Source organism: Balearica regulorum, chromosome 14, assembly GCF_011004875.1.
Source record: "Balearica regulorum gibbericeps isolate bBalReg1 chromosome 14, bBalReg1.pri, whole genome shotgun sequence".
In the NCBI taxonomy this organism is placed as follows: Eukaryota; Metazoa; Chordata; class Aves; order Gruiformes; family Gruidae; genus Balearica; species Balearica regulorum.
In genome coordinates, this window is record NC_046197.1 from 14,704,382 (window position 1) to 14,729,341 (window position 24,960).

The window sequence follows — 24,960 nt, forward strand, 5'->3', positions numbered from 1 at the left end:
ATGTTTCTGTGCTGGGGGTACAATATCTGCCCAGGAACATAAAACAGCAGCTCACACTTTTGAAAGGTCATAGCTTGCAGGAACCCTTCAAGATCATAACCCTCACAGCCTTGGCAAGACTCACTTCTAACTTTGTTAGCCCTCGTGTCCAGAGACTCCAAGGCAAAAGCATTATGTCACAAATTCTTTGTCGTATCTCCATGTTCATCTCCCTCCACAGCTGCATCTCATCCCACCAGCCACCCAGTGGCCCATTCTTGATTACAGTCGTATCCTGTTTCTAAGTAATCAGCATTTGTAGAATAGCCAACCATGATATCACTGAAGATTAAGATCTCATATAGAAAACATCAGAAGCCAGTGATGCCTGGAAAAAAAGAAAAGAAAAAAGAAAACTAATTGCCCATCTAAACCACAAAAGAACAAGTGGAGAGAAACAGAAAAACCACCAGCTGCGCTGGCTGGACGAGTCCTCAGCCATCAGTACCAATTGAAAGGTTTGAATCACCACAAGGAAGGATAAAAATCAAATTCACCTGCAAAGACAGTAATGAGATTATTATGCTAAGACAGAGTCAAGATCTAGCCCTCTGTCATAGAACAAGTGTCCTCAGCCCAAATCCTGCAGCCCCAACAACTTCCTTTCCAATAAAGTAAGCCTAGAACTGCACAGAATTCAGTCCCATCTGTTGGTTGTTGCACCAGTGGTGTTTCACTGTCAGCAGTAACTTCAAAATATTGACCTGCACCTGAAAGTTTAGATGTAAACACTGATCCCTTAAATGAGAGGACATTTCATCCTACTCCAGCAATTACCCTGCAATAACCATCTTTGTGTTGTCTTATGTTGAGCAGAATCCATCGCTCACAGCCCAGAAAGAAGACAACATAGAAGCTTCACAGAAAACTTTACCTACAGTGAGTTTTACAAGAGTCATCCACTTTGAAACTAATAAAAAAACAACAATGTGAAAACACAGCAGGTAATTCTAATTTTAAAGAGCCTCATTTGATATCATAATAAGTTATCTTCAATTCTGTCAGTTCTACAAGCACTGCCTAAGACAAATGCCTTTCAAAAGCATTTTTCAAGCAGAATCCAAATAAGAGACCTGGCAAGTAACAACACACACACTCACACCCACCCCCCACAAAAAAAAAAAAAAAATAAAAAAATCACAAAACACTACAGCAAAACCAAGCAGAGAGCTAAAACCCAGTGTAAGAACAAGCCAGGACAGATCCAAGGAGACGAGTCCTGCCAACCAGCACCTGATGACAAGAGTTACTTACAGTAACACTGATAAAATTAACTTCCAGCTATTATTAGATCTCCAGATCTGATTTCCAGTTTGTCTACCCTTAGCTTCTTAGAGAAGAAAAGGAAACTAGAAATCAGGCATTGCACAGAACTAATATGGGTAACTTCACCATGGATTTCCCTGTAGATAGGTTTCAGTGGGGCTTGGTTGGCTGTTTTCTTTGAATCACCTTGGTTAAATCAGAGGATGGGAGCTCCAAGGATCTGGAGTCCCCTGGACCAAGGTCTGACATACACAAGCAGCACATACTGTACCAAGACAAGCAGGCAACAACTGCCTTAGCACCAGGAGAAGGATATACAAGAGCATACAAACTACAGGCAGATATCCCCAGAAGGGGGGGGGGGGGGGGGGGGGGGGGGGGAAGAGGAGTAGACAAGGAAAGTTTTATGCAGTTTTTCCTTTTCCACTTACAACAAAATACATAACACAGAAGGCATGGGTACCTTTGGGGTCCTCCTGATAAGACATGCAAAACTCATCTCTCTTACATTCACATTTTCTTTGATTTTACTCCCTAGTCTAAATCATCTTGATGTCTAGACCTGCTGCAAACATCTGTTGCAGCCTGGATTTGCCTCTGTTTCCCCAAACATCAAAGCAAATAATAATATTTCTCTGCAGTAAAAAGAAATGTTTGAAGACCAGTGGAAGTCCCCAGGCCCGCACAAATCACTCAGTCACCATCATCAGCAGGACAGATGACAGCAAAGCAGCTAAGTTCTTTCCCTGGAAAAAGCAGTTCTGAGACCCTTTGACAGGAATAGCTGTGAAGCTTCTTTGTGTTATAAACACACAGATTCATCCGTTTTCTCAATCTTATGCACCGCTACCCTGCTCCCCTAGCCCGAGGTAGTGCAAGGAGGGAAAGTGGGGACAAGAGGAGACAAGTCCAGATTCCTTTGTTATGAAGATCAAACTTAAAAGCAAGGGAGAAACCACGTGAGGCAGTTATATCTCTTACAGAGCCTATTTCTAAGGGAACCAGAAGGCTGACTAGCCTCTAGATTTAACCCACAGACGCCAAGAGTTGATTCTGCCTCCTGCTCTTTGTCCTGCTTCCCAGCAAAAATGCAGGGAAACACCATTTCTCTCCTTCTGGGCAGGTCCTGTTAACACTCCCAGTTTGGAGCTCCTCCTTTGGTCTGTCAGCACACTGGGGGCTGGAAAAACACAGTGATGGAGGCTCATCCATGTGGGAATAAATACCAGGAGAGAAAGTACAGCGAGGTGCCAGCAAGCAGCAGGCAGGAAACACTACATGGAATCGCATCCCCAGGAATCTCCATGAGTTGAAATCAGAGCCTGTTATTAATCCAGCTAGACATTGAGACCCAGTAGCTGGAGTAAATCAGATTAAACTCCTTTTGTATCAATGGCTAGAAGCCAAGAAGGTCTATCTTCCCTTTTCTTTTGAATGATAGCCCAAAAGATTTTTCTGTCTGCTTAGCTGATTAAACATACTGCTTTAAAACAAATAAAAACAGGGGATCAAAAATATCAGGTGAATTTCAGTATGGCAATAATGTCCTCTGAGATACAAAGAGAGAAGAAAAACTTTGTTACCTCCTAGCCGGGGGGCTACAGTAGTAGTGGAACAAGCAGTCCTTTTCACCTCCACCCTCCCAATGTGGAAGGGGACGAGTCTTTGCACAGATTAAAAACAGTTAAAAAGGGATTAAAAACAACTCTTTCTTTGCCTTAGGGAGTTTTGCAAAGCACAGAACAAGTAAACAAAAGGGAACTTAAATGTCATTATGCCGGGACAAGAGAGAAGAAAGAAATCCTAGATTATTTAGGAGAGTTAAGTTTTAACTTCAATTGTCAGGAGCTGTTGAGAAGCCGAGCAGAGTGACAGGCTGACAAAGTGACTAAGGAGCCCTTCCTCCCCGCCCCGACCACCACACTCAGCACCCTGCCAGCACAGGAATCCCAGGGTGACGGACCTACCGTAAGAAACTGCTAAATGTTCCTTACCTGCCCTGGCCTTGATGGCTCTGGTGTTTGCCAAACCTCTTTGCAAAATCAAACGCGAAAGAGGAAAAAAAAAACCCACAAAAACCAAAGCAAAGAAAAAAAACCCACCAAACCCAAACAAACAAAAAACCAACACCACAGAGGCGTTCCTTAAAAGCCAACAGCCACACGTAGCAACTGCTAGCCAAGCAGGTCTTCCACGAGATGGAGACTTAAAGCACATTACTCTTGCCCTGTCAAGGGAGACGATTTCAGAGACTTCTTAAAAAGACAGCAATTCGGGTTAAAAACATTGAAATAAACCAAAACGTATCAGCGCTTTAAAGGTTAACAGCTTCTGCTGAACAACATGCGTTTATCCAACCACGTCCTAGAGTAGTTTTTTCAGCCCCGAGACCAATGAGCACAGCTAAGAGGAGGGCCTTGGGATGGTGGAGAGGCTGAGTTACCCCCTCCCCTCTGCCTTCCCTCTTCTCCACCTCCCCCCTCACCCCCCCCCCCTCTTTTTTTTTTTTTTTAGTTTAGTAAATTAATGCAGCAAGAAACTCCCAAGATCTGGCGAGTCCTAGCAGGGGAGAGAGGGCAGAGGGGAAATGAGATGCATTAGGAGGACACTGAGCCACTTTCTTTCTGAGCACAATGGGAGTGCTTCCCAAGAAACTTCCCCTTCGCTCCCCTCCGCTCTAGCCCTGAGCAATGGGACACCTTCCCTACAGCAGCAATAACTTATTCGGGAGGAAAATAGCCCAGGAAGCAGGAATCAACAGCAGCCAAACGGCGGGCAGGAAAGCAACACAACCGGGACTGCAGCACGGCTCCACACTGACAAATTCCTGTGGATGTAATTAGGAGGACACTCTGGCTAGCAGCGGAGATTAAAGCCCTGGGTTGTCGAGGGTCGTGTCCCCCCACCTCCCATCCTACCCCGCCACCCTGATGGCAAACCTACACCCCCTGCGGCTCCCCCTCTCGCCAGCCTGATGTCCGGAGTGAGATCCCGCTGAAGGGAGATTTCGGTGCGGGAAGCCTGGTCCTCCGGCCCGAGCACCACTGCAGTGGCGGTGGCGGGGGCACAGGCGGAGAGGAGGGACGAGCCAAGGCAGCGCCGGAGCGGAGCCGCCGGCCGCTCGGCAAGCGCCCGCGGAGCGACGCGCACCGCCGCTGTCCAGGGTGCTGATCGGGGCGCCCGCCAGGCGCTGTCCGCGGTGCGGAGCCACCTTCCCCCCGCCCCCCCGCTACTGTCCAGGGTGCTGAGCGGAGCCCCCCCGACCTTCCCGCTGCCCAGCCTGCCTCGGGAGGGGTGGCTCGCTTCCCCTAGCGATTCTCCCCAAGTGCCGGGTTACTTTATTGGCCAACCCCACCGGCCCACCCCTCACGGAGTACAAAAAAAAAAAAACACCAACAACGAGAGCTGGAAAAATGTGCAACGTCAACGCGCTCGGAGTCTACGTGTGGGAGACGATCGTTTTCTTCAGGTAAGGTTCAGCTTTACGGGAGGAGTGTGTGCGCACCAGGCGCTGCCGGGCTGGACTGCCGTGCCCACCCCAAGCTCGGGGCACAAGCCCTAGGTACAGCCTCAGCCTTAGGACAGCGGCGTTCTGCTTTTCTAGAGCTGCCTTTTCGCCTCCTCTCGGTTCCCTGAGGCCGGCTATCTCGCACAGCCCCGGGCTCGGGACTTTCGGCGGTTTAGGGGAGTTACTCCGTTTAATTAGCACCGCAATCTCGCTAACCGCAGTGCTGAAAACACCGACCCCGGCTGGTTGCAAAGTGACAACTAGTGGCGGCTGGGAATGCTGCACTTGAATTTGCCCGGGTAAATATTCCCACTTCGCCCCCTCCCCATCCTCAGATTGCAGGTTAAGGTGAGTTCCGTGGGATGCTTTCACTGCTTAGCTATGGTATCTAGAGAAGTCGCGGGACTCCTTTTCAAGGAGGGCTCACCTTATCTGCTCAGCTTGCTATGTCTAAGTCACTGGAAACAAAGAAATAATCACCTTCCTTACCAACTTTTTCCTTCATGTTGTTTTCAACATCATTTAACTTCTGCAAGGGGAAGAAAGCCAAAGGGGAGCTTTTTTACAATTATATCCATTATTGACTAGCTGTATTTTGACTCTGGTTTAGATGTGTTCAGTTTGTCGGTAAGGCTAAGGTAGGAGAAGGAACAGTTTTAATTGTAAAGAATTGTTTCTGGTCCATCTCTCCTTGCAGTGCTTTTATTAAATGGACAAAAAAAATATTGTAAGGTAGCAGCTCTTCTGTATTTGCATAAATAGTGCTGCTTGCTGTAGCAAGTGATAGATGCCATATACACACAATTGAAAAAACCCACAAACAAAAACCCCCACAAAACTCCCACCTTTTTTCATGACCTGAACTTGCTCATCAGTCTTAGACTTCATTTCAGTTGCATGGCTCTTACTTCTGCATTTCTGTATTATACCAAAGTCTCATCTCATAGTTTAAGACGAAAGAACAGACATTATTTACATATACATCACTGGTGTAATACTTATTATTTTATGAATCACAGTAGAAGACCTGCTGATACTGGCCAGACTTTTCTAGCTAGTGGTCTCTTTCCTTTTGAACACTAAAGTCTTTCCAGGCTTAAAATTTAGGATATCCCCCCTTTTCCTGTAATTCGACAGAAAATCAAAAGACAGAAAGATTGTAATGTGAACTCAAAGTATTTAATGTTTATCTGTTAGGTAAACCAAGAAAGAAGTTCTAGAAATAACTAAAATCACCAATATCTGAAAGGCAATGCACAACACCAAATACTTCAGAGCCATCCTTTCTCATCTTATTTAGTCACAAGTATATTGCAGCACTGCACAATATAGCAGGGTAGACTAAGGAAGCATACGTATGAGCAATAAACTCATTAGTTAAATAATTTTGAGGCACAGAGATAAAAAAACCAAGACTGAACAACACAAATGCTCTGGAATGCAGTCTGTAAATAAGCTAGAAAGCAAAAGGAAAATAAAGAGTGTTTCCAGGCTTGAGTTTTCTATGGCATTAAGGCATCTGACCAGCTCTCCTCTGAACTGCCTGAACAAGTGCAATTGTTACATATTTGTTTTGCTGATCCTGTCCTATGATGCACACTTACACATCACACAACATATGTGAGCACTTACAGATTCTCAACACGTCAATTAAAGTCCTGAGCACTCAAAACCTTGGTAAACCAGTCCCTTCAGGTTCTAATGTAAATGTTTATACTGTTATAAATTATATGCATATATGTGTGCTATATATGATTGTTATATTGCATACAAAAGATATTTCTGGAAGTCTAGTTTTCCCAAAATTAACATCTAAGAAAATTTGAAAATGCCTTAAATTATAGATGTTGAAGCCAAATTGGTTTATGCATTGCAATAATTTTTCAAACAAGAAAAACTCAGTAATTCCTGCTCAGAACTGACTCTAAGCAATATTTTTCTGCCCCCCTGCTCCCCCGCTTTGTGCTATGTGTTCAATTTATTACAGACCAAAAATCCACAAGCCTTTCTGGTTCAGGAATAGCTTTGCTATTTCAGTTTCAGTAAGCAAAGTTTATTCATTAACAGTCATTCATAAATTTAGTGTGCCAATTACTCCAGCACTCAGTCATACATAACGTTTAGAAAACTCACGAGCTGATAATCCAATAATCCCTAATAGAAGTATGCATTGCTTTAAATTGCAGGGTGTACCACGCTTTACTCTCAGCCTGTCAAAAATATAATGGATTCTCTTTCCAGAATATGTTAGCACATACACCACAAAAATAAAGAAAAATCCAAAGTCCTGAAGGAAAATTAGATATAGCCAATATCAGAAATAAGACTAGATCTGTTGCTTAACAAAAATGTCCTTCACCAGCTTTTTATAAAACAAGACCCTGTAGGAAAGAGTAACAGCTGGTGTGTGAATGCAAACATTATGGTATTGCCAATATGATATTTGTTTCTGTTACAGTTGGGCTGTTTTAGAAGGAATTTGCAATAAGCAGCTTATACTGACATGCCTTTCTTTATGGAAGAGCGTTTCCCATTTTGCTACCTGCCTTCTCGGACTGCAGTCACTTAGCTGTGACTAAGACATTTACTGAGAACCTGGGTAGGTGCAGGGATGGAGACTGGGTTGGGGTGGGAGACGAAGAGGGTCTTCTGACAGACTGCTTGACCAGTTTTTCCTTACACATATCACTGTAAGGCAAAATGCTATTTCTTGAAGATAAAAATAGATTGGACAATATTTACACAGGGACTTCCAGATGTCTTGCTTCTATCTGTGGAGACATACACAAACATTCTCCCTAAGCCTAACTGCATGTTTGTACCCTGGTTCAGCTGTGAATTCCTTCATGCAGAACAAAAAGCTGCCCCTACCCTGTGATGATCCTGCCTGGACTTTCTGTTGTATCAACACATTTTGATAGCCGTAGTGGTCCAGAAACACCACTGCGTAAGCCTGGGGGTAGGAATACACCTTGTACAAGTTTGGAGACAGAAGGTAGCCTAGAACCAGCACCTTACCCAACTGGACACTGTCCTGTAAAGCTTTGAAATTATTTGGGCCTGATTCTTGTCCTAAACTCACTTCTATATATCAGGAATCAGCAGCATGACCTTCACTGAATCAAGATCAGAGTTGACCCCTTCTGAATAGCAATCTGTCACCTAGGAGAAGTGATTCAAGGCTACTGCTCCAAGTTATTCACAGGCTGAAAGTTTCTGCCTGCCTCAGCCCTTATTGGGTTGCTCTAACTGGCATTTTCGTACTTCCTCCTGTCAGTAACGGAGCTCTTAGATTCCAATTTTTAAAACAGTAAGAAAATGCCATTGTGAATATGATGCCTCTTAACTTTACGGACAGACACTTTTTCCTAAAACAGACTTGACAAGTAAAGTAGATGATTGGAGAGGTGCTGATTTCAGCCTCTTGAAAAGGCAAGAAAAGGCAGGGGAAGGAAAAGGAAAGGAACGTGCACGTTATCTCCAAACCTTCTGCTATAGCTCTGCAGTGCTAGATAGCATTACGGAGGTACCTGAAAACAAAGCGCTAACCAGAGACTTCCAGAGCCACAAGCTAAGCAACATAGCAGATATTCTCAGTAGTTAAAGAGTATTTTCCTCACGCTATCTAAAAATCTACTATAAATTGTACCTTATGACCTGTTGTGCCTCTGCCGAGTCTGTCAGCTCCTCCATGAAATAAAAATGATTTAGCAAAGGCTTGGACTAGATGGCTCTAAGGACACTCTTTAGCTTCTTTGGTCTGCAACCTATAATAGCCCCATTAGAGACCCTGCTAAAAGGGTTACATATTCAAGGTTTGAAAATGTGATGAGGTAGACAATTCCACCTAGAAACCCTTGTAAATCATTCCACAATGAAAGATTAATTTGGTGTCATCCCAGTAGAAGCACAAAGTGTTTGGGACCCTGCCTTCTGCAGGGACTTTATACACACTTCCATCCATCCACAGCCGTTCACTTGCATCTTAGGCAGTTAAGTCAAATCAACATAAATTACACAAAACATTTTTCTAACACAGTCTAATCTTAACCTTCCTCTCTAAACAGCTGTCTTAACTCCAGACCTGCTCTCTGGATAGATCAGAAGAAAGGGTCCACAAATGTCTGGGCAAACCCAATTTCCCTCCACTTATGTTGGGTGCAATGAGCAGGAAAGCCATAGAAAATCACCTTGCTTAACAATAACATGACAAAAATGTTGCTGTTTCTTACATGCACTAATAAATATCCTTCATCTGAGACACTGGTGTTGTGCAGATTTTAGGTAATATAGACTGGCTCTCCACTTTGAGTCCCACTGAACATTACCCTATACTGCAGCAGGTCCCACTGGCAGAACACACATTTACTGTTTAAATTCCAGAAGCAGTTCCCTTCAGGTAAGGGATGAACATGTGGAGGGAATGCTAGGATCCTGCCCTTATAGGTAAGGACATTACATCATGTGGATTGTCTACAGAGAATTCCTTCAATAACAAGAATTTAGGCATGGGAATTTGGTCCTCCCTTATTCCTCTTCTCCCACGAAAGAGGTTTTGGAAACACTTATGTATGGAGCAAGTCAGCAACAAAGGGCCCTCTGACTAAGTGTCTCAGATTTAATAGCACAGACTAAAGGCTAAGTTCATTCTGCTGCTGACCAAGTGATTCCAGTCAAAAGAAAGCACTTGTAAGCAACTGCACACTGCAAGTCCCCTGTTCTTGGGCTAACACTTTCCTTGTTGGCTTATGAAATTCATCTCACCAAATCCTCATGAGCTGACCTGGATAGAAAAGGATCCCAGCATCTGAATTAAGATGTTAATCAGTGTCCAAAATTAAATTACTTTTATTCCAGCACCAACCAGTCATCATTCATCTGTGATAGAAGACCAGCAGAGAAGTCTGTTATCATTTTATTCTAGCATGTAGACTAAAAGGGCTCTCCAAATTTCAGTATTGGGAACAAGACATCAGACCACCTAATGAATACAATTGCTATTTAGGTACTGATGAAAGACAAGGGTTTTTAAAAGTAAATCATGCTTTAAGAATCACAATATCCAAATCAAACCCACAATATTTAAATATGTCAAATCATCTAAATCTATTCACTGACTTTCACCTGCTCATTTTCTATAACCTGGGGCTTTTCTGAGAAGCCCAAAGTGACTAGTATTAAGACAACAGATAGGTAGAAGTCAAAATGCGTTATCAGTCTGTTTTATTTGCCTGTATCAACTCTCACTGTTCTGGCACATTAAATCAGGGTTTCACTATTTCCGGTAAATTACCTTTTTGATTTGCTATCATTACCTTGCATACTTTCTGTTGACCTTTGTCTATCAGCAAGAGCACAATGATTTCTATTCTTATGAAGTATAGTTACACTTATGCACCTCACGCTTTTCAAGAAAAACGTTTCATCATGTTCTTTCACATGCTAAAAACTGTTGTTCCAGCATACCTTCCCAACCATGGTTTGATTCAATTTTTTTGATTGACCGAAAAAATCATTCCAAGAACTTTTGATAATTTCAGTTTGGAGAAAAAAAAAACCAAAAAACAAACCACACAACAACATAACTTGGGATAAATGGAACAAAAAGAAAGGAGCGAGAGAAGCAGGAATTCCTCCTGCTACTCCAGTGCAAGGCACCAGAAGGATCGTTAGCATCCGTGACCAGACAACTCAACATCAGGCTGTCTGGCTGCTGACTTGCATAGCCCAGAAAAGAGCAACTTTTGCATTGCACTCAGTATAGTGGAATATTGCCAATTCAGCAGATCACTTCCCTTTAAAGAAAAAAAAAAAATTAAAAATTCACCTTTTCTTTGTTTCTCTCACCCTTCCCCCAAATTGTCCAAACAATTTACATTTGTGTTTACAAAGCCAGACAAAGAGACCACCTCCCCTTGGGGGGAATTAGTTTACATTGGTATTTCTTAGCCAAGATGACTGGTTGGCACGAAATGATATAGTGCCCTTAACCTCCTGGGAAACTGCTGATATGCTCTACCTCACCTGGTCCTGGAGGTCTGCATGCTTTGATCCCACTGGTGCTATAGATCAGATACACACCTCCAAGCTGCTCCTAAATCTCTACTGATACTTCAAGAAACTGACGCACAAAAATAAAAAAAAAAAAAATATATATATAGTTTTTGTCCCTTCAGTAAAGGCCGAAGCACAGAGAGAGCCTGCAGAGAACAGAAATAGATAGAGACAGATGCACCCGTCATTTACACGCGCTGAGCACTCCCCATTATGCAGACAATTATTTCATCCATATAATGCACCATGGTAAGCTGCTGATTTGGGGACTGCACCACATCTGGCTGGTACATAGACACAGTTGGCATCCTGTAAATACATCTCTGCTGGATCTAAGTGCCAACTGAGAAAAGCAGGAGAAATCTTAATTTACCAAACCCCATGAAATTTGGATTTTGAGAGGGAGGGGGAAACAAAAGAAACCCACACTTCTGCACCTGCTTTCCTTTTGATTTCTCCCTCTTCATCTTTCCACTGTGGCTCACAGCCCACTAAGGGGAAAAAAAAAAACAAAAACCAGCAAACGCCTTAGCAGACAGACAGGGAACTCTTGTTTTTATCAGTGCCTCATTGCAGGGTGGGTGAAGCGGGGAAAAAACTACCAAGAGGTTGCCAAGACAAGGAGTGTCGCATGCATGGAACAGCAGGGCTTGCAGTGCAATCAATCATCACACACGCTGCCTTCAGACGAAAGCTGCCGGCAGCAGCTCCCCCCACACGCCTGCCCTGCGAGCAATTCCTGCCCCTAGGACCACTCGCCCAGAATATGGATCCTGTCTCCCAGCCCCAGCAGGGCTGGGGCAAACACACCGGTCAATAAATAGAAACAGAAGTGGGATCAATGGTGGATCGGACCACTATCACATACGTCTGGTTCAACAGCAAAATGCAGCTGAGCCAGGAATTATGCAGAAAATCCAACCAAATTCATCACTTCTCACCTTTAACCGATTTCCTTTGAATTTTTTTCTCTTCTTTTATTTCAGATGATGCAAGTAAAGAGATGCTTTGTACAAAGCCCCAAGCACAGGATCCTCCTCCCCTCTCTTATGGGGGAGGTATAAAACCTTAAAGCATGGGAGGGTCAGCTGTTATCAGCACACTTTAAAAAAAATCCTGAGCTCCAAATGTCTTTGTTGGTGCCAAGAAACCCTGTGCAAGCTGGGTCAAGTCCCCCACTACAGCAGGATCTGTGCACCACATGTATCACTGCAGTTGGGAGTAGGGAAGCAAGATGCTCTCAGTTCCTGGGTGAAGGCAGCCTTTTCTCATCTTGTAAGAACTGCAAAGACAGGCTACGGACAGAAAAGTGACTTTTCATGGGGTCTTGTCTCTGTTCACTCCCAGTGCTTTTACCCTCCGGAAGCACTGCTGAGCAGGGCAACAATTCCTGGCATATCCACACACACACACAGATCTTTTTCCTGCACCAGAGCTCCCAAGATTTGGTTTACAAACCAAAATGTGTGCCTTTCACCTGCCACCCCACGTGCCTGAGAGTTGCAAGCATCCTCCAGCTTCCAGCCCCATCCATCAAACCCTGACACAGAGCTATGGGCTTAGAATCATCTCCCAGCAGCACGGCTGACAAAGTACAAGCCTCATCAAACACAGCCTGCTCTCCTGCACCAACACGAGCCCTGCAGCACTGCCAGGGTTGAAGAGATGGGGGTTTTGTTTGTCAGGGAGCTGAAGAGACTAAAGTCAGAGGGCAGCTGGGGTGGGGAGGAGAAGAGCCCTCCCAGGCAGGGGACCCAGAGCTTAGCCATTCGTTCCAGAAGTTATATTTCATTATAGTTCATGAATAAACCGATAAATCACACCAGGAATCACAGACAGCACAGAGGGAGCATTCATCTCCAGCAGAGTATTTGCGTTGCAATGACAACAACTAATTCTATCAGAAAATATCAAAATGAGCTCTCTTATGCAACTCACTTTACACAGTACAAACCATACACGTCAGACCCCCAGTTTTACTAAGGGATCCCTGATTTCATAGGTAGGTTATGTACGTTAGCTCAGGAGGCCTTTTCAAAGGATCTGTAGCAAAAAGTTTCAGAAGATAAAACCCACCACCATGCTGCACTGCATGTTATAGCTCTCAAAAAAAAAGAGACCTGTATTCATACCACCTCTGATTTACCAAAAAAGAAAAAAAAGTAGTTACAGTATTCTTACCCCACCTCAACAAGCAGCATAAATCCTTAAACTAAAACTAATTTTTAAAAAGCTGCCATAGCAAGATATTTGAACTGATGAAAACGCGACTGATAGTGCGACTGCAGAGCTATAGATAGAAGAGCATCCGCAATTTCTTGTAATTCTCTGACACTTGTCTGGTCTGTGATCTAAAACCTTCTGACGTCAATTGAGGTTCCCACCACAGCTCTCCATCCAAACACTAAATCAAGAGCACATCAGTGAAGAGAATATTGTTACCTAGAACACAAAGCCTTGTCTTTGTAAAGACACTTTCCCCCTTTATTTACTGCATTCAGGAAGGCTGTTTATGCATAAACTTTAAATATCTGACTAGCCCCCCTTGACTTTAAAGGGAATATTCAGTGCGTGTGAAGCTAGACACATGCTTTTGTCTTTGCAGGGATTTTTTTCCCCCCCTTTGTTTTTTCCATGAAAAATGCAATCACAAACTTTTCTTTTTTTTTTTTTTTTTTTTTTTTAAACCCTTCAGTGTATGCACATGTAAAAGTCAATGCTGGTGTTTGTTGGATTTATTTCACAAGTGATTAAAACCTGAGCATTGACTTGTGCTTCTCCATTGTTTGAGTTACATTTTCAAACCTGTCTCAGCAGCTTAAGATCATAGATCTCCAGAAAGTCACTACTTATGCTCCAAGAGCTGTAGACCCTTCTGGAAGAGGGATTAGTCGAGAATGTCATTAGAGAGAATACCTGTGGCTTCAAAACTGAATTTAAACACAGTGAGAGTGACCGTGCAATATATGAGAGTTTGAACAACAGTCCTTGTAAGAGCAAGGATCTTGCATGCAACTGAGCACTATTCCCATGCAATTTGTTGGTCTCCCTGTGCTCTTCCCATCTGAACTATATGCAACGCGCAGATTTCCACGTCCTCACCCCCAGATGGTCATCTAGTCATTTATTTTCTTATTGCTCTGTCCAGGCAATGCCAGCAATTATTCCAAGTGCTGGTGTCTTTCCATAGAGTTAATCAGTGTAATTGGGATGTTTTATAGTTCTAGACAGGGTGGTTTGCCATATGGAGTAGGAGCCATGGGCTGCGGGAATGTGGCAGTGGAATACAGAGATGTTTGCTGCAGTCTGAAGAAGAGATTTTTCTCAATCCAGTAAAGGTGTTGTGGCTTTCCCTAGATGGGAATGCACATAGAGGGTTAATTCTCTGAGGCCATGGAAAAGTGCCTCCTAGCTCCCCTCCTCCTTCCCAGCCACAGGAACCAGTGGTAAGGTGTTGTGCAGGAGCTTTGAGAGCATTTGGGGATCTTTGGGTTAAAACTTTAACTGATTACATCCTGTGAGTACTGCAATGCAGTTCCTTCTGGTGCAAAAGCTAGAATTGGTTTAAACAGCTCACAGCAACAGAGCACAAAGAACAGAGATGGCAACACTTTACAAGCCTACGTTTTCTTTCCTGTCCCCCTCCTCTCTCATGAATAGGGATAAATAACAGCTTATTGTACATTTCTTTTTCAGAGCAAGATCTCCTTTCTTACAGGTTCTCAAACTCCATATTTCACCAGTCTCACTGTATATGACTATTTTGCTGTCCTGGCCCAACATTTATGTCCACTCCATATTTCTGTTGCATGAGCTGTCAGCTGAATTAAGAAAACCACCAAGTCCATGTTTCCTCCTCAGCTGTGAAAATTAGCTTTGCAAATTCACCACCGTAGCACACCCCACATCCATACTGCATGGGCTGTCATCACCAGCAGTTGAGCAGAACCACATGGATTTGTCCTGATTTTGGCTAGGTTAAATTTTCTTACTAGCAGCTGGTACAGTGCTGTGGTTTTGATTTAGGATGAGAATAATTTGATAACACTAATATTCAGCTGTTGCCAAGCAAAGACTTTTCAGTGCCTCATACTGGCCTGCCAGGGACAAGGCAGGGAGTACCCAAGAAGCTAGAGGGGACACAGCCAGGACAGCTGACCCAAACTGACTAAATATCCATATGATGTCATGCTCCGTATATGACCGGGGGAGGTGGCCAGGAGGCGCGTGGCTCAGGAACTAGCTGAGCATCATCTCTGGGTGGTGAGCAATCATGCTGTGCATCACTTGTTTTGTGTATTTTTATCTTTTTAAAATTATTCTCACTTTTCTGTCCTATTAAACTGTCTTTGTCCCAACTCACAAGTTTTACCTTTTTCTTTTCAATTCTCTTCCCCCATCCCACTGTGGGGAGGGAGCATACAAAATGGCCATGCAGTTGTTTTAGCTGCCTGCCAGGTTAAACCACAACAGGATTGCAATCAGTACCGTGCAACCAGAATATCTGTAACACTCAGAGCTCCTTCTACTCTGCACCATACCAGACCAAAAATATAGCACTGGGGCTCTCTTCTCCCCACACACCTCCACTCTTCTTTCATCCTGTCCACCTCCACTGCTGTAGGCCAAGAATTCAGACAACGTGACAGAGAAAAACATGCAGACAATGAGTTTCATCCTTTTTAATTGAATTGCATATCAATATTGATTGTACTATTCATTTTGATAGTAAATCTAATCATTAAAAAAAAAAAAAGTCTGCTTGCAGTCTCTGCCAAGCCTTCCCAGGCCAGCGTCTGGCAGCATTTCCCTCAAGATAACATGCTGACATGCAGTCAGAAATAATAGTCTGGGTACAGAGTTTAGGACTGTCCCTTTTCCTTTTCACCAGGAAAATCTCTCCTCTGTCCCTCCTCCCTCCAGCTACTGAGGACAAGATGGGAACAGGCAGCCCCAGCATCAGCAGAGGTTGAACACAGGCTGGGCTCTGCTGAGCTCCAGTCCCTGCTCAGGGGCCTCTGCACCCAAGAGGCACCATCTCATGGACCAGGGAGATGATTTGGAAGACCCAGGCAAGAAGAGCAGGGGGACAGCCACCATTACGCTGGTTAATCATGGATGACACAATGTGTTTCTGCACCCAACTGTCTGATGTCTTTGTGACTACGCCTCTCAGAGCCTGCTGGAGTCAATAAAACTAACCTGATGAATTCTCCTGCGTCCCCGAGACCCCACACTGCTCTAGAAAGGCCTGGATTTAAGGGTAATGGGGTGGGGAGAAACAGTTATACTGATCACCTCAGCCTGCCTCAAAGGTCTGATGGACATTCCTCTCTCCTGGGATACCAGCATACAGAAAACATCACATTTGAAGGACAAATGTGTGAGCCAGCTCACCTGAATGCTACTCCCAACACATCCTTGCCAAGCTTTCTGGCTTGTGTTGTGTTTCAAAAAAAACCAACCAAAAAACCACACAACAAAACCACCAAACCACTTCAGAAACCTTTGCTGAGCAGCACTGAACTGGAGCAAATGATCAGAAATCTTCTATTTCCCCAACCTGCACAGAGTTCAACCAGAGGAATAAACCCAGGGCTGTTCTCTTGAGCCACTGGTGTTGCACCAGTTTGCTTTCACAGGGACCTGGGCCTTCCACACTTTGCTGAGATACATTTCCTCTGTAAACACTTGTTTTGCAACAGTTTGTGCTTCTGCTGCCAGACATTATTTTTTACCCTCAGAATTAATGATTAACAATTAAATTATCTGACAGGGGAATAGAGGCCCTATGCTAATTAAATTCCTTCATCTCTACTCTTTGCAAAGAAAAAAAGATATTTCTCAGTATCGGCATTCAACCAGAATGGGGCAGTTTGTGATGTTGGACTTAATTAGATGGACAACCACAGGCACAGCCAAAAAAAAAAAACCAACCACAAACCCATGAAAATATTGCACAAGGGCCATACAAAAGGGGGGAGAAGGAAAGAGCCAACCAGGGAGCTGGGGAACCGAGAAAACTGAAACGTCCAAACTGCAGAAGTCTGCAAAGCTTGACTGCTCCATTTTAAGGAATACATTTCTTGGTGTCTTGAACAGCTCGGCTGTTCATCTCCACCAGCTTTCACCTTCACATGCCTGCTGGTGGGCCAGATCTCCTAGGGGCTTGGTGGTATCTGCTTACATGCCAGCATGAACTAGCATAATCATTTGTGATATTCAAAGACCCTTTGAAGAGATCCTTGCCATTGTTGTTGCTGTGATGATTGCCTGGTGGCACTTTCTCAGCCAGATCCACTAGGGACTACACCAGCATAAATAAGATAAGCCACTGTCTGGCTGCTATTAAAATACACCAAGACACTCTCAGCTCAGACAATGCTCTTGCACCACTGCAAACTACATCCTCCATTTGTGTTTTTTTGTTCGTTTGGGGTGGGTTTTTTTAGTGTTCTGATTCTTCTTGTTTATTTGGAGAATAAGTTTTCTCTCTGAACAACACAAAAACCCACCTTAAATTTCCAATGCTCTTCCATCAATAATTTCCAAATCACTTGGCAATTTCCCTCTCCTTGTCTCTGCTAGGCCAGGAGATGAACAGTCCCAGAGGACTTTCAAGGGTGCTTCTGTAAAAACAAAGGGATGGAGAAAATCCCAGAAAGCTCCCAAGGTAGTGCACAGCACTGGTCAAGACAAACCTGGAAGAGAGCAGAAGCCGACAGCTTTTTTGGGGTGCTAAGCTAAACTGCCATAGCAAAGCTCAATTGTCACAGAGTGAACATTTCATGGTTGTGTTAGATGCAATCCACCCCTCCAAAACATGGTGGGGTAGGCCAGCCTGTCTGTAGCTCCCAACGTTGTGTTTTACTGTTACTTCTGAGCTAGAGAGCAGACGCATCTGCCTGCTGCTGGAAAGGCTTTGCTATTCCCTCATCCCCCGCTTTCTTGCCTTTATCTTGTGAAGTCTAGAGGGGAAGTTATTACCAGCTAGTTTTAGGAAATCGTTTAGTAACTAAATAGAAACTGGAAGAAACTCGAACTCATCGTTCTGAGGTCACCTGGGTAACAAACAGCAGCCTCACAGAGCTTCTAACACACACCACGAGGCACAAAATTTCAGCACATCCCCAAAGGTTCTCACAGAAACTCATAGGGATGGGCATGAAGTTACAAAAAGCAGTGGGTCTGAGAGGGTGATCTTCTCCCAGATGCTTGTGGGAATCATTTGTCTTGGATATATACTTCCATGTAGGAACTGAGCCGATGAAATTCTTTTACTTGCAACTTTGAAGTAGAAAGAATCAAAAAATGGCACTCAAGAAATCCCAGCAGACTCACTCATTGGAATGGAGCAAACATATTCAGCATGGGTTGTCGCACTGAATTTACAGGAAAGCTGAACGCTGGTTTCTGTGCTTTTTCACCTCATTTTTTTAAAATGAATGCCAGGGAAATTGCAGTTTCTAATTATCTTTTTGCACTTAAAGCTTATTAGATTTGTATTGCTTCTTCCCCCCAGCCCCCCACTTTTCCACTTCCATATACTTCATCCAGTCTACAGTTAATGAGAAGAAATCAGTGTATTGCACTATCTGGCATCTTGCTGCTGAAGTGGCAGGAGTCTTTGGTTACCAAGTCATTTGCTGCTTAATTGAAACCTTTTCTCTAGACTCATTGCCATGCAGACACTCTATTGGAATGCAGTAGTCGAGCCCAGTATTGATTATCCTCCCACTCCCAGCTTTCTTCCTCCAAGTTTGCAAATCAATTGCACCCTGTTGTTTTCCCTCTAAAAAAAAATTAAAAATTAAAAAAAAATCATCCATTCCACAACCCCATTTACCCCTGAAACACACTTGTTTGTCTTTGCATAATTTCTCAGAGCAAAGATGGGAACAAGACAAGAAGTGCCACATGGCTACAGTAAGAGCTAGATCCACACCTTGTCAGGTCACCTCCAAGCATGAGTGTGCACCAGCCAGTTCAGATAAGGTCCAGTGTGGGAGTGGATTGTGAGTATATGAAGGTGAATGAAATCCTAGTTTTAGACTCTTGCTGGAAGTGCTCTGGAATTTCTCTCTCCTCTGTTTTGGTTTGGTTTTTTTTTTTTTTTAACTTCTGCAACAAGAAAATCTATCAGAGAACCCTAATACAGTTGCAGCTTGCAAAAGAAGCCAGACTGCAGTTGTGAGTTTGCAGGACTGAAAAGCAAGGCTTGGCAAGCCATCACTGCTAACACTAGAGAAGAGAGTCAATGCAATACAGGTTACTACAGACTCCTGATTTTGAAATTACGGCACCCAAGTCCTTTTGAATTCTATCTATTTTTAAACTCACAGGAAACTTGGTGGTTCAAAATGCTCTTGTCAAGGCTTTGTCTAGATAACATTTGTGTCTTTGGAGTCTCAGCTCAAACTTGCTTTGTATGAACAGGTCTTTGAGGGCAGGGGGTCACGTTAATGCCATATATAGTAATTGTCCCTAAATTCTTCTTGCTAGATTATGTGTCTGTACTTAGCACTACTCTTCTTAAAAAGACAGCAGGTTTGACTACTGCAGACTCTTGCGACAAGAAACGCAAAGCTTCCCAAAGTGAGGTCCTCATACCATAAGAGGACTCCATGGTGTCATTTTTGAGGACGCACATAGCTAAATATCTTGTGCCTGTTGTAAACGTGTTTAGGCCTCTCAGCTGCTCAGCCACAGTGGCTTCTCACAGTTCCCACACAGCCTTTACACTTTAAATAAAAAATAAATCAAGGTGTTTGCAGAGGGTGAAGCAACGAGCCTAACTTCCTCCTGAGCAGCTTTCTTTGACTTACACATTTGCATTGCGATACTGCCTGTAGGCTTCAACCAGCATCAGGCATCTGAACCCACCCGCAGAGACAGCTCTTGCCCTAAGCACACTGTATGTCACCGATGGGGTGTGTGTTTGTTTGTTGTGGTTTTTTTATTGGGGGGGGGATGTTTTGCACTAGCCTAGGCAATTTTACATCACACTTTCAGCTTGGGAACAGATCTGTGTTTGAGCAGAAGCAATATAACCATAGAGAAGGAACTGAATAGTGTCCATTCCCATCCTGGAAATCAAAACTTCCTGCAAAGTTGAGAATGAGCACTTAGTACCAGACGTCACTTGTTCCTGTGTAGATGGCAACAACAGAGACATCCTAAGCCCAGATCATCACCCTGCAGATCTCTCAGGCTCTCATGGAGTCAGAAACCAGCCTTAGATTTTTGTCTTCTACAGATAAATTGGTAATTTGACTCTTTCCATCCCAGAGGCCGTGCAGGTCCCCAAAAGATTTAATTTCCTTTCATCCTCAGCCCAACATGAGCATCATTTCAGGATCACACTCCAGACACTGCGTTGCTGTATTGAACTCAGACCCCTGCATTGCAGGTACCAATAGCAAATGCTGGACTGACCAACAAGCAGGAAATAAAAGAGCATCTATCCCCTTTAGTCCCAAGGGTTCTGCAGGAGCTATGCAATCACATGACACTCATTTCAGCCTCAAATTCCAGATTGCTCTGATCCTACCTGCCTTTTGGAAAATTAGACTGTCAGAGTACCAAATATGCTCCTTGCTATTTGCCATGTAATTAAGCAGTAATTGCTGCCCAAGGCTAAGCTCAGAGTGTGTTTTTCCTGTGGAGCTCAGTGCCAGAGTTCACATTTGTAATTTAGTGGCATGCCAAGGAGCTATACCTAAACTCACAAAAGGATTTTCTCCACTCATCATCTCTCTTCTGCTTTGGTGGCAGCTGGGATTCTGTATTCAGAGATGTTTGGGCTAGGCAAACAAATTAGCAGAGACCAGCCTCATTAGGAATTCACATGGGTACTCATCCTGCCTCACAGTGGGAATGAGATGCTGACTGCTCGGTTTCTGGACCCCAAACTCCCCCCACTATGGGATGTATGCTAAAGTCTCCTCTTTCTTTCTTTCTACTCAAAACAGCCTGGCAGCCTCCAAAGAAGCTGAAGCAGCAGCACGATCTGCCCCCAAACCCATGTCTCCTTCCGATTTCTTGGATAAGTTGATGGGGCGAACTTCAGGATACGATGCCAGGATCAGGCCCAATTTTAAAGGTATGCAAAACCTCTGTTTTTGTGGCTTTGTTTCATTTTGGGGCCAAAACCTGCATGCAATCCTTATGAATGCCTCTCTAACTGTATATTGAATATGAACAATCTGTATGTTCACATGAAATATGTATAATGAGAGATTTGGCACATGGATGCCTTGTAGATATCTGGAAAGGCATTTGATTTCCACTCAGAATGGAAACAATCTTATAACAACTTTACATGCAGGAAACGCTTCAATATAGGGACAGGGGATCCCGCCAAACCAAATGGTGACCAGCAAGGAACTGAACCTCTTACAGATTAGGAGAAAAACTTCTACTTTTCCATAAGTCACTGCCCATAACACCTTCTCATAGTGGGTAACGGTCCCCCCTTACACCCACTGAAGCCAAGAGAAATCTCTCCCATCAGCTCCAGAGGAATTCAGCAAGATGCCTGGGCAGCTCTGACCCACCACTGTCCCCCATCCAACAGCTGCGTTTCACACCCGATTTCCCCAGTTTGCCCTATACTGGCAGCATTGAAGGCGGCCTTGGAAAAGGCCACAGGACATCTTTGGTCCCCAAAGCAACTCTGACAAGGGTGGGGTTTGTGGCTTTTTTTGCTTTCTTTAACCGAGCTCACTTTCCCAGGGCTTGATTCACACCCAGCGACTAAGCAGGACCTGCCTCCTCTCTGCCACCATCCAGCCCTCCTCAATGCACATTTCACTCACTACTTTTGTTTCCTACCACTAATGCCTCTTTGCCCCAAGAGTCACTGGCAATGTCAACACAGGGCTCCCAGGACCCACTAATCATGGTGACAGCACCTGCCACCCAGCTTCAAGCAATAAGCTCTGTTCTGGGCTTATAAACCCAAAGATAGGTGGGAAGCCTAAGTCCTAGTAATCAACTAGGCAACAGAAAACACTGCTGGTTTTATCCAAATCACAAAGAGTTAAAAAAAACACCCTGCAAACCTGCCTACCACTAAGTAATGCACACACACAAAAGAAATTAAACTTTAATATTTAATGAAATGTATACATTATCTTCCTTCTGAAGGCAGCTGTATTGCATTTTTATTTGAGATAATTTAATTTCAGTTTTATTTCAATGAACTACACCTTCCCCACAGGGCAGTTTTGCTGGCTTAGCCTCCCACACATAAATCAGGTTCCAATTTATATGGGAGGCATAGGAGGCGTTTCACAGAGCTTGAGGTTGTAGCTCTCAAAGCATGTCATTTAAATTAACTGCAGTAACTCATAAGGGCATTTTAATGGCTTAGATCTAAATGAAAATAATACCAAAGATCCATATCAGATTGATTTTTGGGGAGGGGAAGATTAACAAAAAGATTGCAGCTTTTTTCATAAATGCTGTGAAGTCCGGACTTAGCTGAGGATTCACATTCTGAGAACAAGGAAGAAGCATTCGTTCTTTGCTTCAGGTTGGAGGATGAAGTCAGTAACCCAGGCAGGGACAGAGCTGGACCTGGCAAGTGTGGGACAAGGGACCTGTCCCCCAGGCTGTGCCCTTAACCCTACTGCTGGAAAACCTCATTCCCTCACAACTGCGTCCACCGCAGAGGTGGCATTTTGCAGTGGCAGGCAGGGAAGTCTTTAGAGCCTAACACAAGCTAAGAAAAAAACCCAAAACAACCACACCACAAAAACCCACAAACAAAAAACCCTGCAAAGTGCTCACAGCTCCCCTTGGACACAGTGGGAAGAGCACGGTGCCTTAGCAAGAGCTGGGCTGCCCCAAGGAGTCTTCTTTTGTGTATTGGGCCAAGCTCATCCCATACTCAGCTTTGCTAGGGCACATTAGCACAGGAGGAGGAGGAACAGGGCCAAAATCTTCCATGCATGTCAGAGGCATGAGGGCATGCAGTCATCTAGGAGGTCAGCTCAGTATTTTTCTTATGCTGTGCTCTTTGGGAGGGGAAATCACAAGCATATGGACTTCTATATGGTTCATGAGATCCAGAGAAGAAAACTATTACTCCTGGGCTCAGCAGGAACACTATGGAAGGGATAAAACAAGTGCTAAAGCCTGATCAAAAGTGTGCTTTCAGCTGCTGGATAAACTTTTCAAGCCTTTTGGATAACAGGGATTGGTGAAGGGAGGAGCAGAGAGAGACACCATTTTATATCCGCTATTTTAGCCCATGCCTATGTTTAACAGTCTGGAGGAAGAGCTGCACGGGTCGAACAGTACGCGAGCTGCTGTGCTGGCAAAGGGCTGCCTGGGAGCTGGTTAGACAGAAGCCTGCCTGGATAGCCTGGGACTCAAAACTAGAAGATCCCAGCCATAGAGAGCATTGCTGTTACATGGCTGCAATCCTACTCCTGCAGAGGACAGGCACAAAGTTTCAGAGGAAGCCAATAGCAGGAGAGGAGGAAAGGAAACAAAGAGGAGCAAACCAAGCTCCAAATGTCACTTAGTAATCAGGATATTCCATTAATTTCCACACAGGAGGAAATTTGCACTGATTAGAGGCACAAGCCTCTTGTTAAAGCCATTCCTCCCTCCAAGTATTTAATCTTGCAGCAGCTGCCAGACTGCAGATGTGGCCTTAACAGGCAAGCATCACTCCCCAAGCAAGGCTGAGCCATCAGACAGTGTTTGAAATGCAGACACCATCCTCATCTCCATAAAGGATGGAAAAATAATCTAAAATCCACACTCACCACTTCAACAGATCTTATCTTCCCAGAAGCATCTGTAACAGGTATGATATGAGATTAATTCCCCCAGTGTTAAAGGGGCACCTTGATTCCTGGTGAGGTTCCTCTGCTCTCTGCCTGGGCTGCCTTTCCCCACCACACTCTGGGCAGCAGCAGCAGGTCCTTTGGGACCCCCCAGAGCAGAGGCTCCTTTTGCTTCCCCCCTCCCCTTGTTAAGGCTCTACAGAAATCTTCTTGTTATATGTGGGCAGGCCACTGGTTTGCCAGGCACCCGATATGGCTCTGGTTCCAAACTGTTCTCCTTTTTTAATATGTTGTGTTCTTAGCATCTCCCTCAGTGCATATTCAACATTTCCACCTCAGGTTTGCCAGGCAATATTGTGACCCACTTCCAGTCATACTGATACCTTTGGGCACCAGTACCACACAAACAGACAGACCCCCATGCCCTTTAACCACAATCTTTTAATCCCTTAATCCTCACTCCCCTCCTTTGGTGACCCCTTAACTTTTCTAATAAGCAGGCTAAGCAAGCCTTCGGTCTGAAAGCAAATAAAGCCAGGAGAGGCATGGCCCAAAGTCTGGGAGTACCCTCTCCCAACACAGGACACAGAATTTCTGCTGGCAGAGCCTTGAAGTCTCTTACCCAGCTGTGAGCCCTAACAGATACCACCATTATCACATGGGGAACTCCCTCCTTTCCCAGCCTCGTCCCTACAGCACACCCTGCTCCACTGGCTCCTTAAGGAGCTGATGGTCCTAGCTCAGAAACATTAAAATACTCATTTAAAGTATCTAAAAAGTATACAGTTCTAAACAAGAGGGCTTGTAAATAGTCTCTCAGTTCTTTTCTGGGATACATTGCTGTCATGTTCAAGGTGAGCTTGGCACCCATACAGCAATACCGCAATATCTAGAGAGCTGTCCTGCCTGGGTGTGATCTACTTTTCATCAAAACAGTTCACAGAAGAAATATATAAACATTCTCCCAAACAGGGGAACAGAAGCGAAGCAAGAGTATTGTCTGATGTCAAACCAGCATCAGAACCAAGACAAGCCATCCAGACCTTATTCCCATACTCATCCTTCAGTCACCCTGTTCCTATAACAGGTTTCGATAATGCGGAGTGGAACTACTTTGTCTTATAAGCACACGGTGAGCTGCTGTTCCAATCTGTATTTGTCATGCAGGCCCACCAGTGAATGTCAGCTGCAACATTTTCATCAACAGCTTTGGTTCGATTGCAGAAACGACTATGGTAAGTAAAAAAATCACAGCACAGCTGCTCAGCTACTGGCTGAGCCTCATTGGACTCC

The 24,960-nt window shown here is 44.2% G+C and overlaps 1 protein-coding gene across 2 annotated transcripts in view; it reads left to right on the top strand.

The window, feature by feature from the left end:
* The first annotated feature begins 4,718 nt into the window (after window positions 1-4,718).
* Window positions 4,719-24,960, top strand: part of GLRA1 (glycine receptor alpha 1) — a 38,494-nt gene continuing 18,252 nt past the window's right edge. Inside the window, exons 1-3 of one of the 2 annotated variants that reach the window (XM_075766283.1) lie at window positions 4,719-4,774; window positions 20,839-20,969; window positions 24,835-24,902. In XM_075766283.1, coding sequence (XP_075622398.1) covers window positions 4,719-4,774; window positions 20,839-20,969; window positions 24,835-24,902 — 255 coding nt within the window. Of the gene's footprint in view, window positions 4,775-20,838; window positions 20,970-24,834; window positions 24,903-24,960 lie in introns of those variants that run through there. The other variant, XM_075766284.1, reaches the window with a different exon arrangement.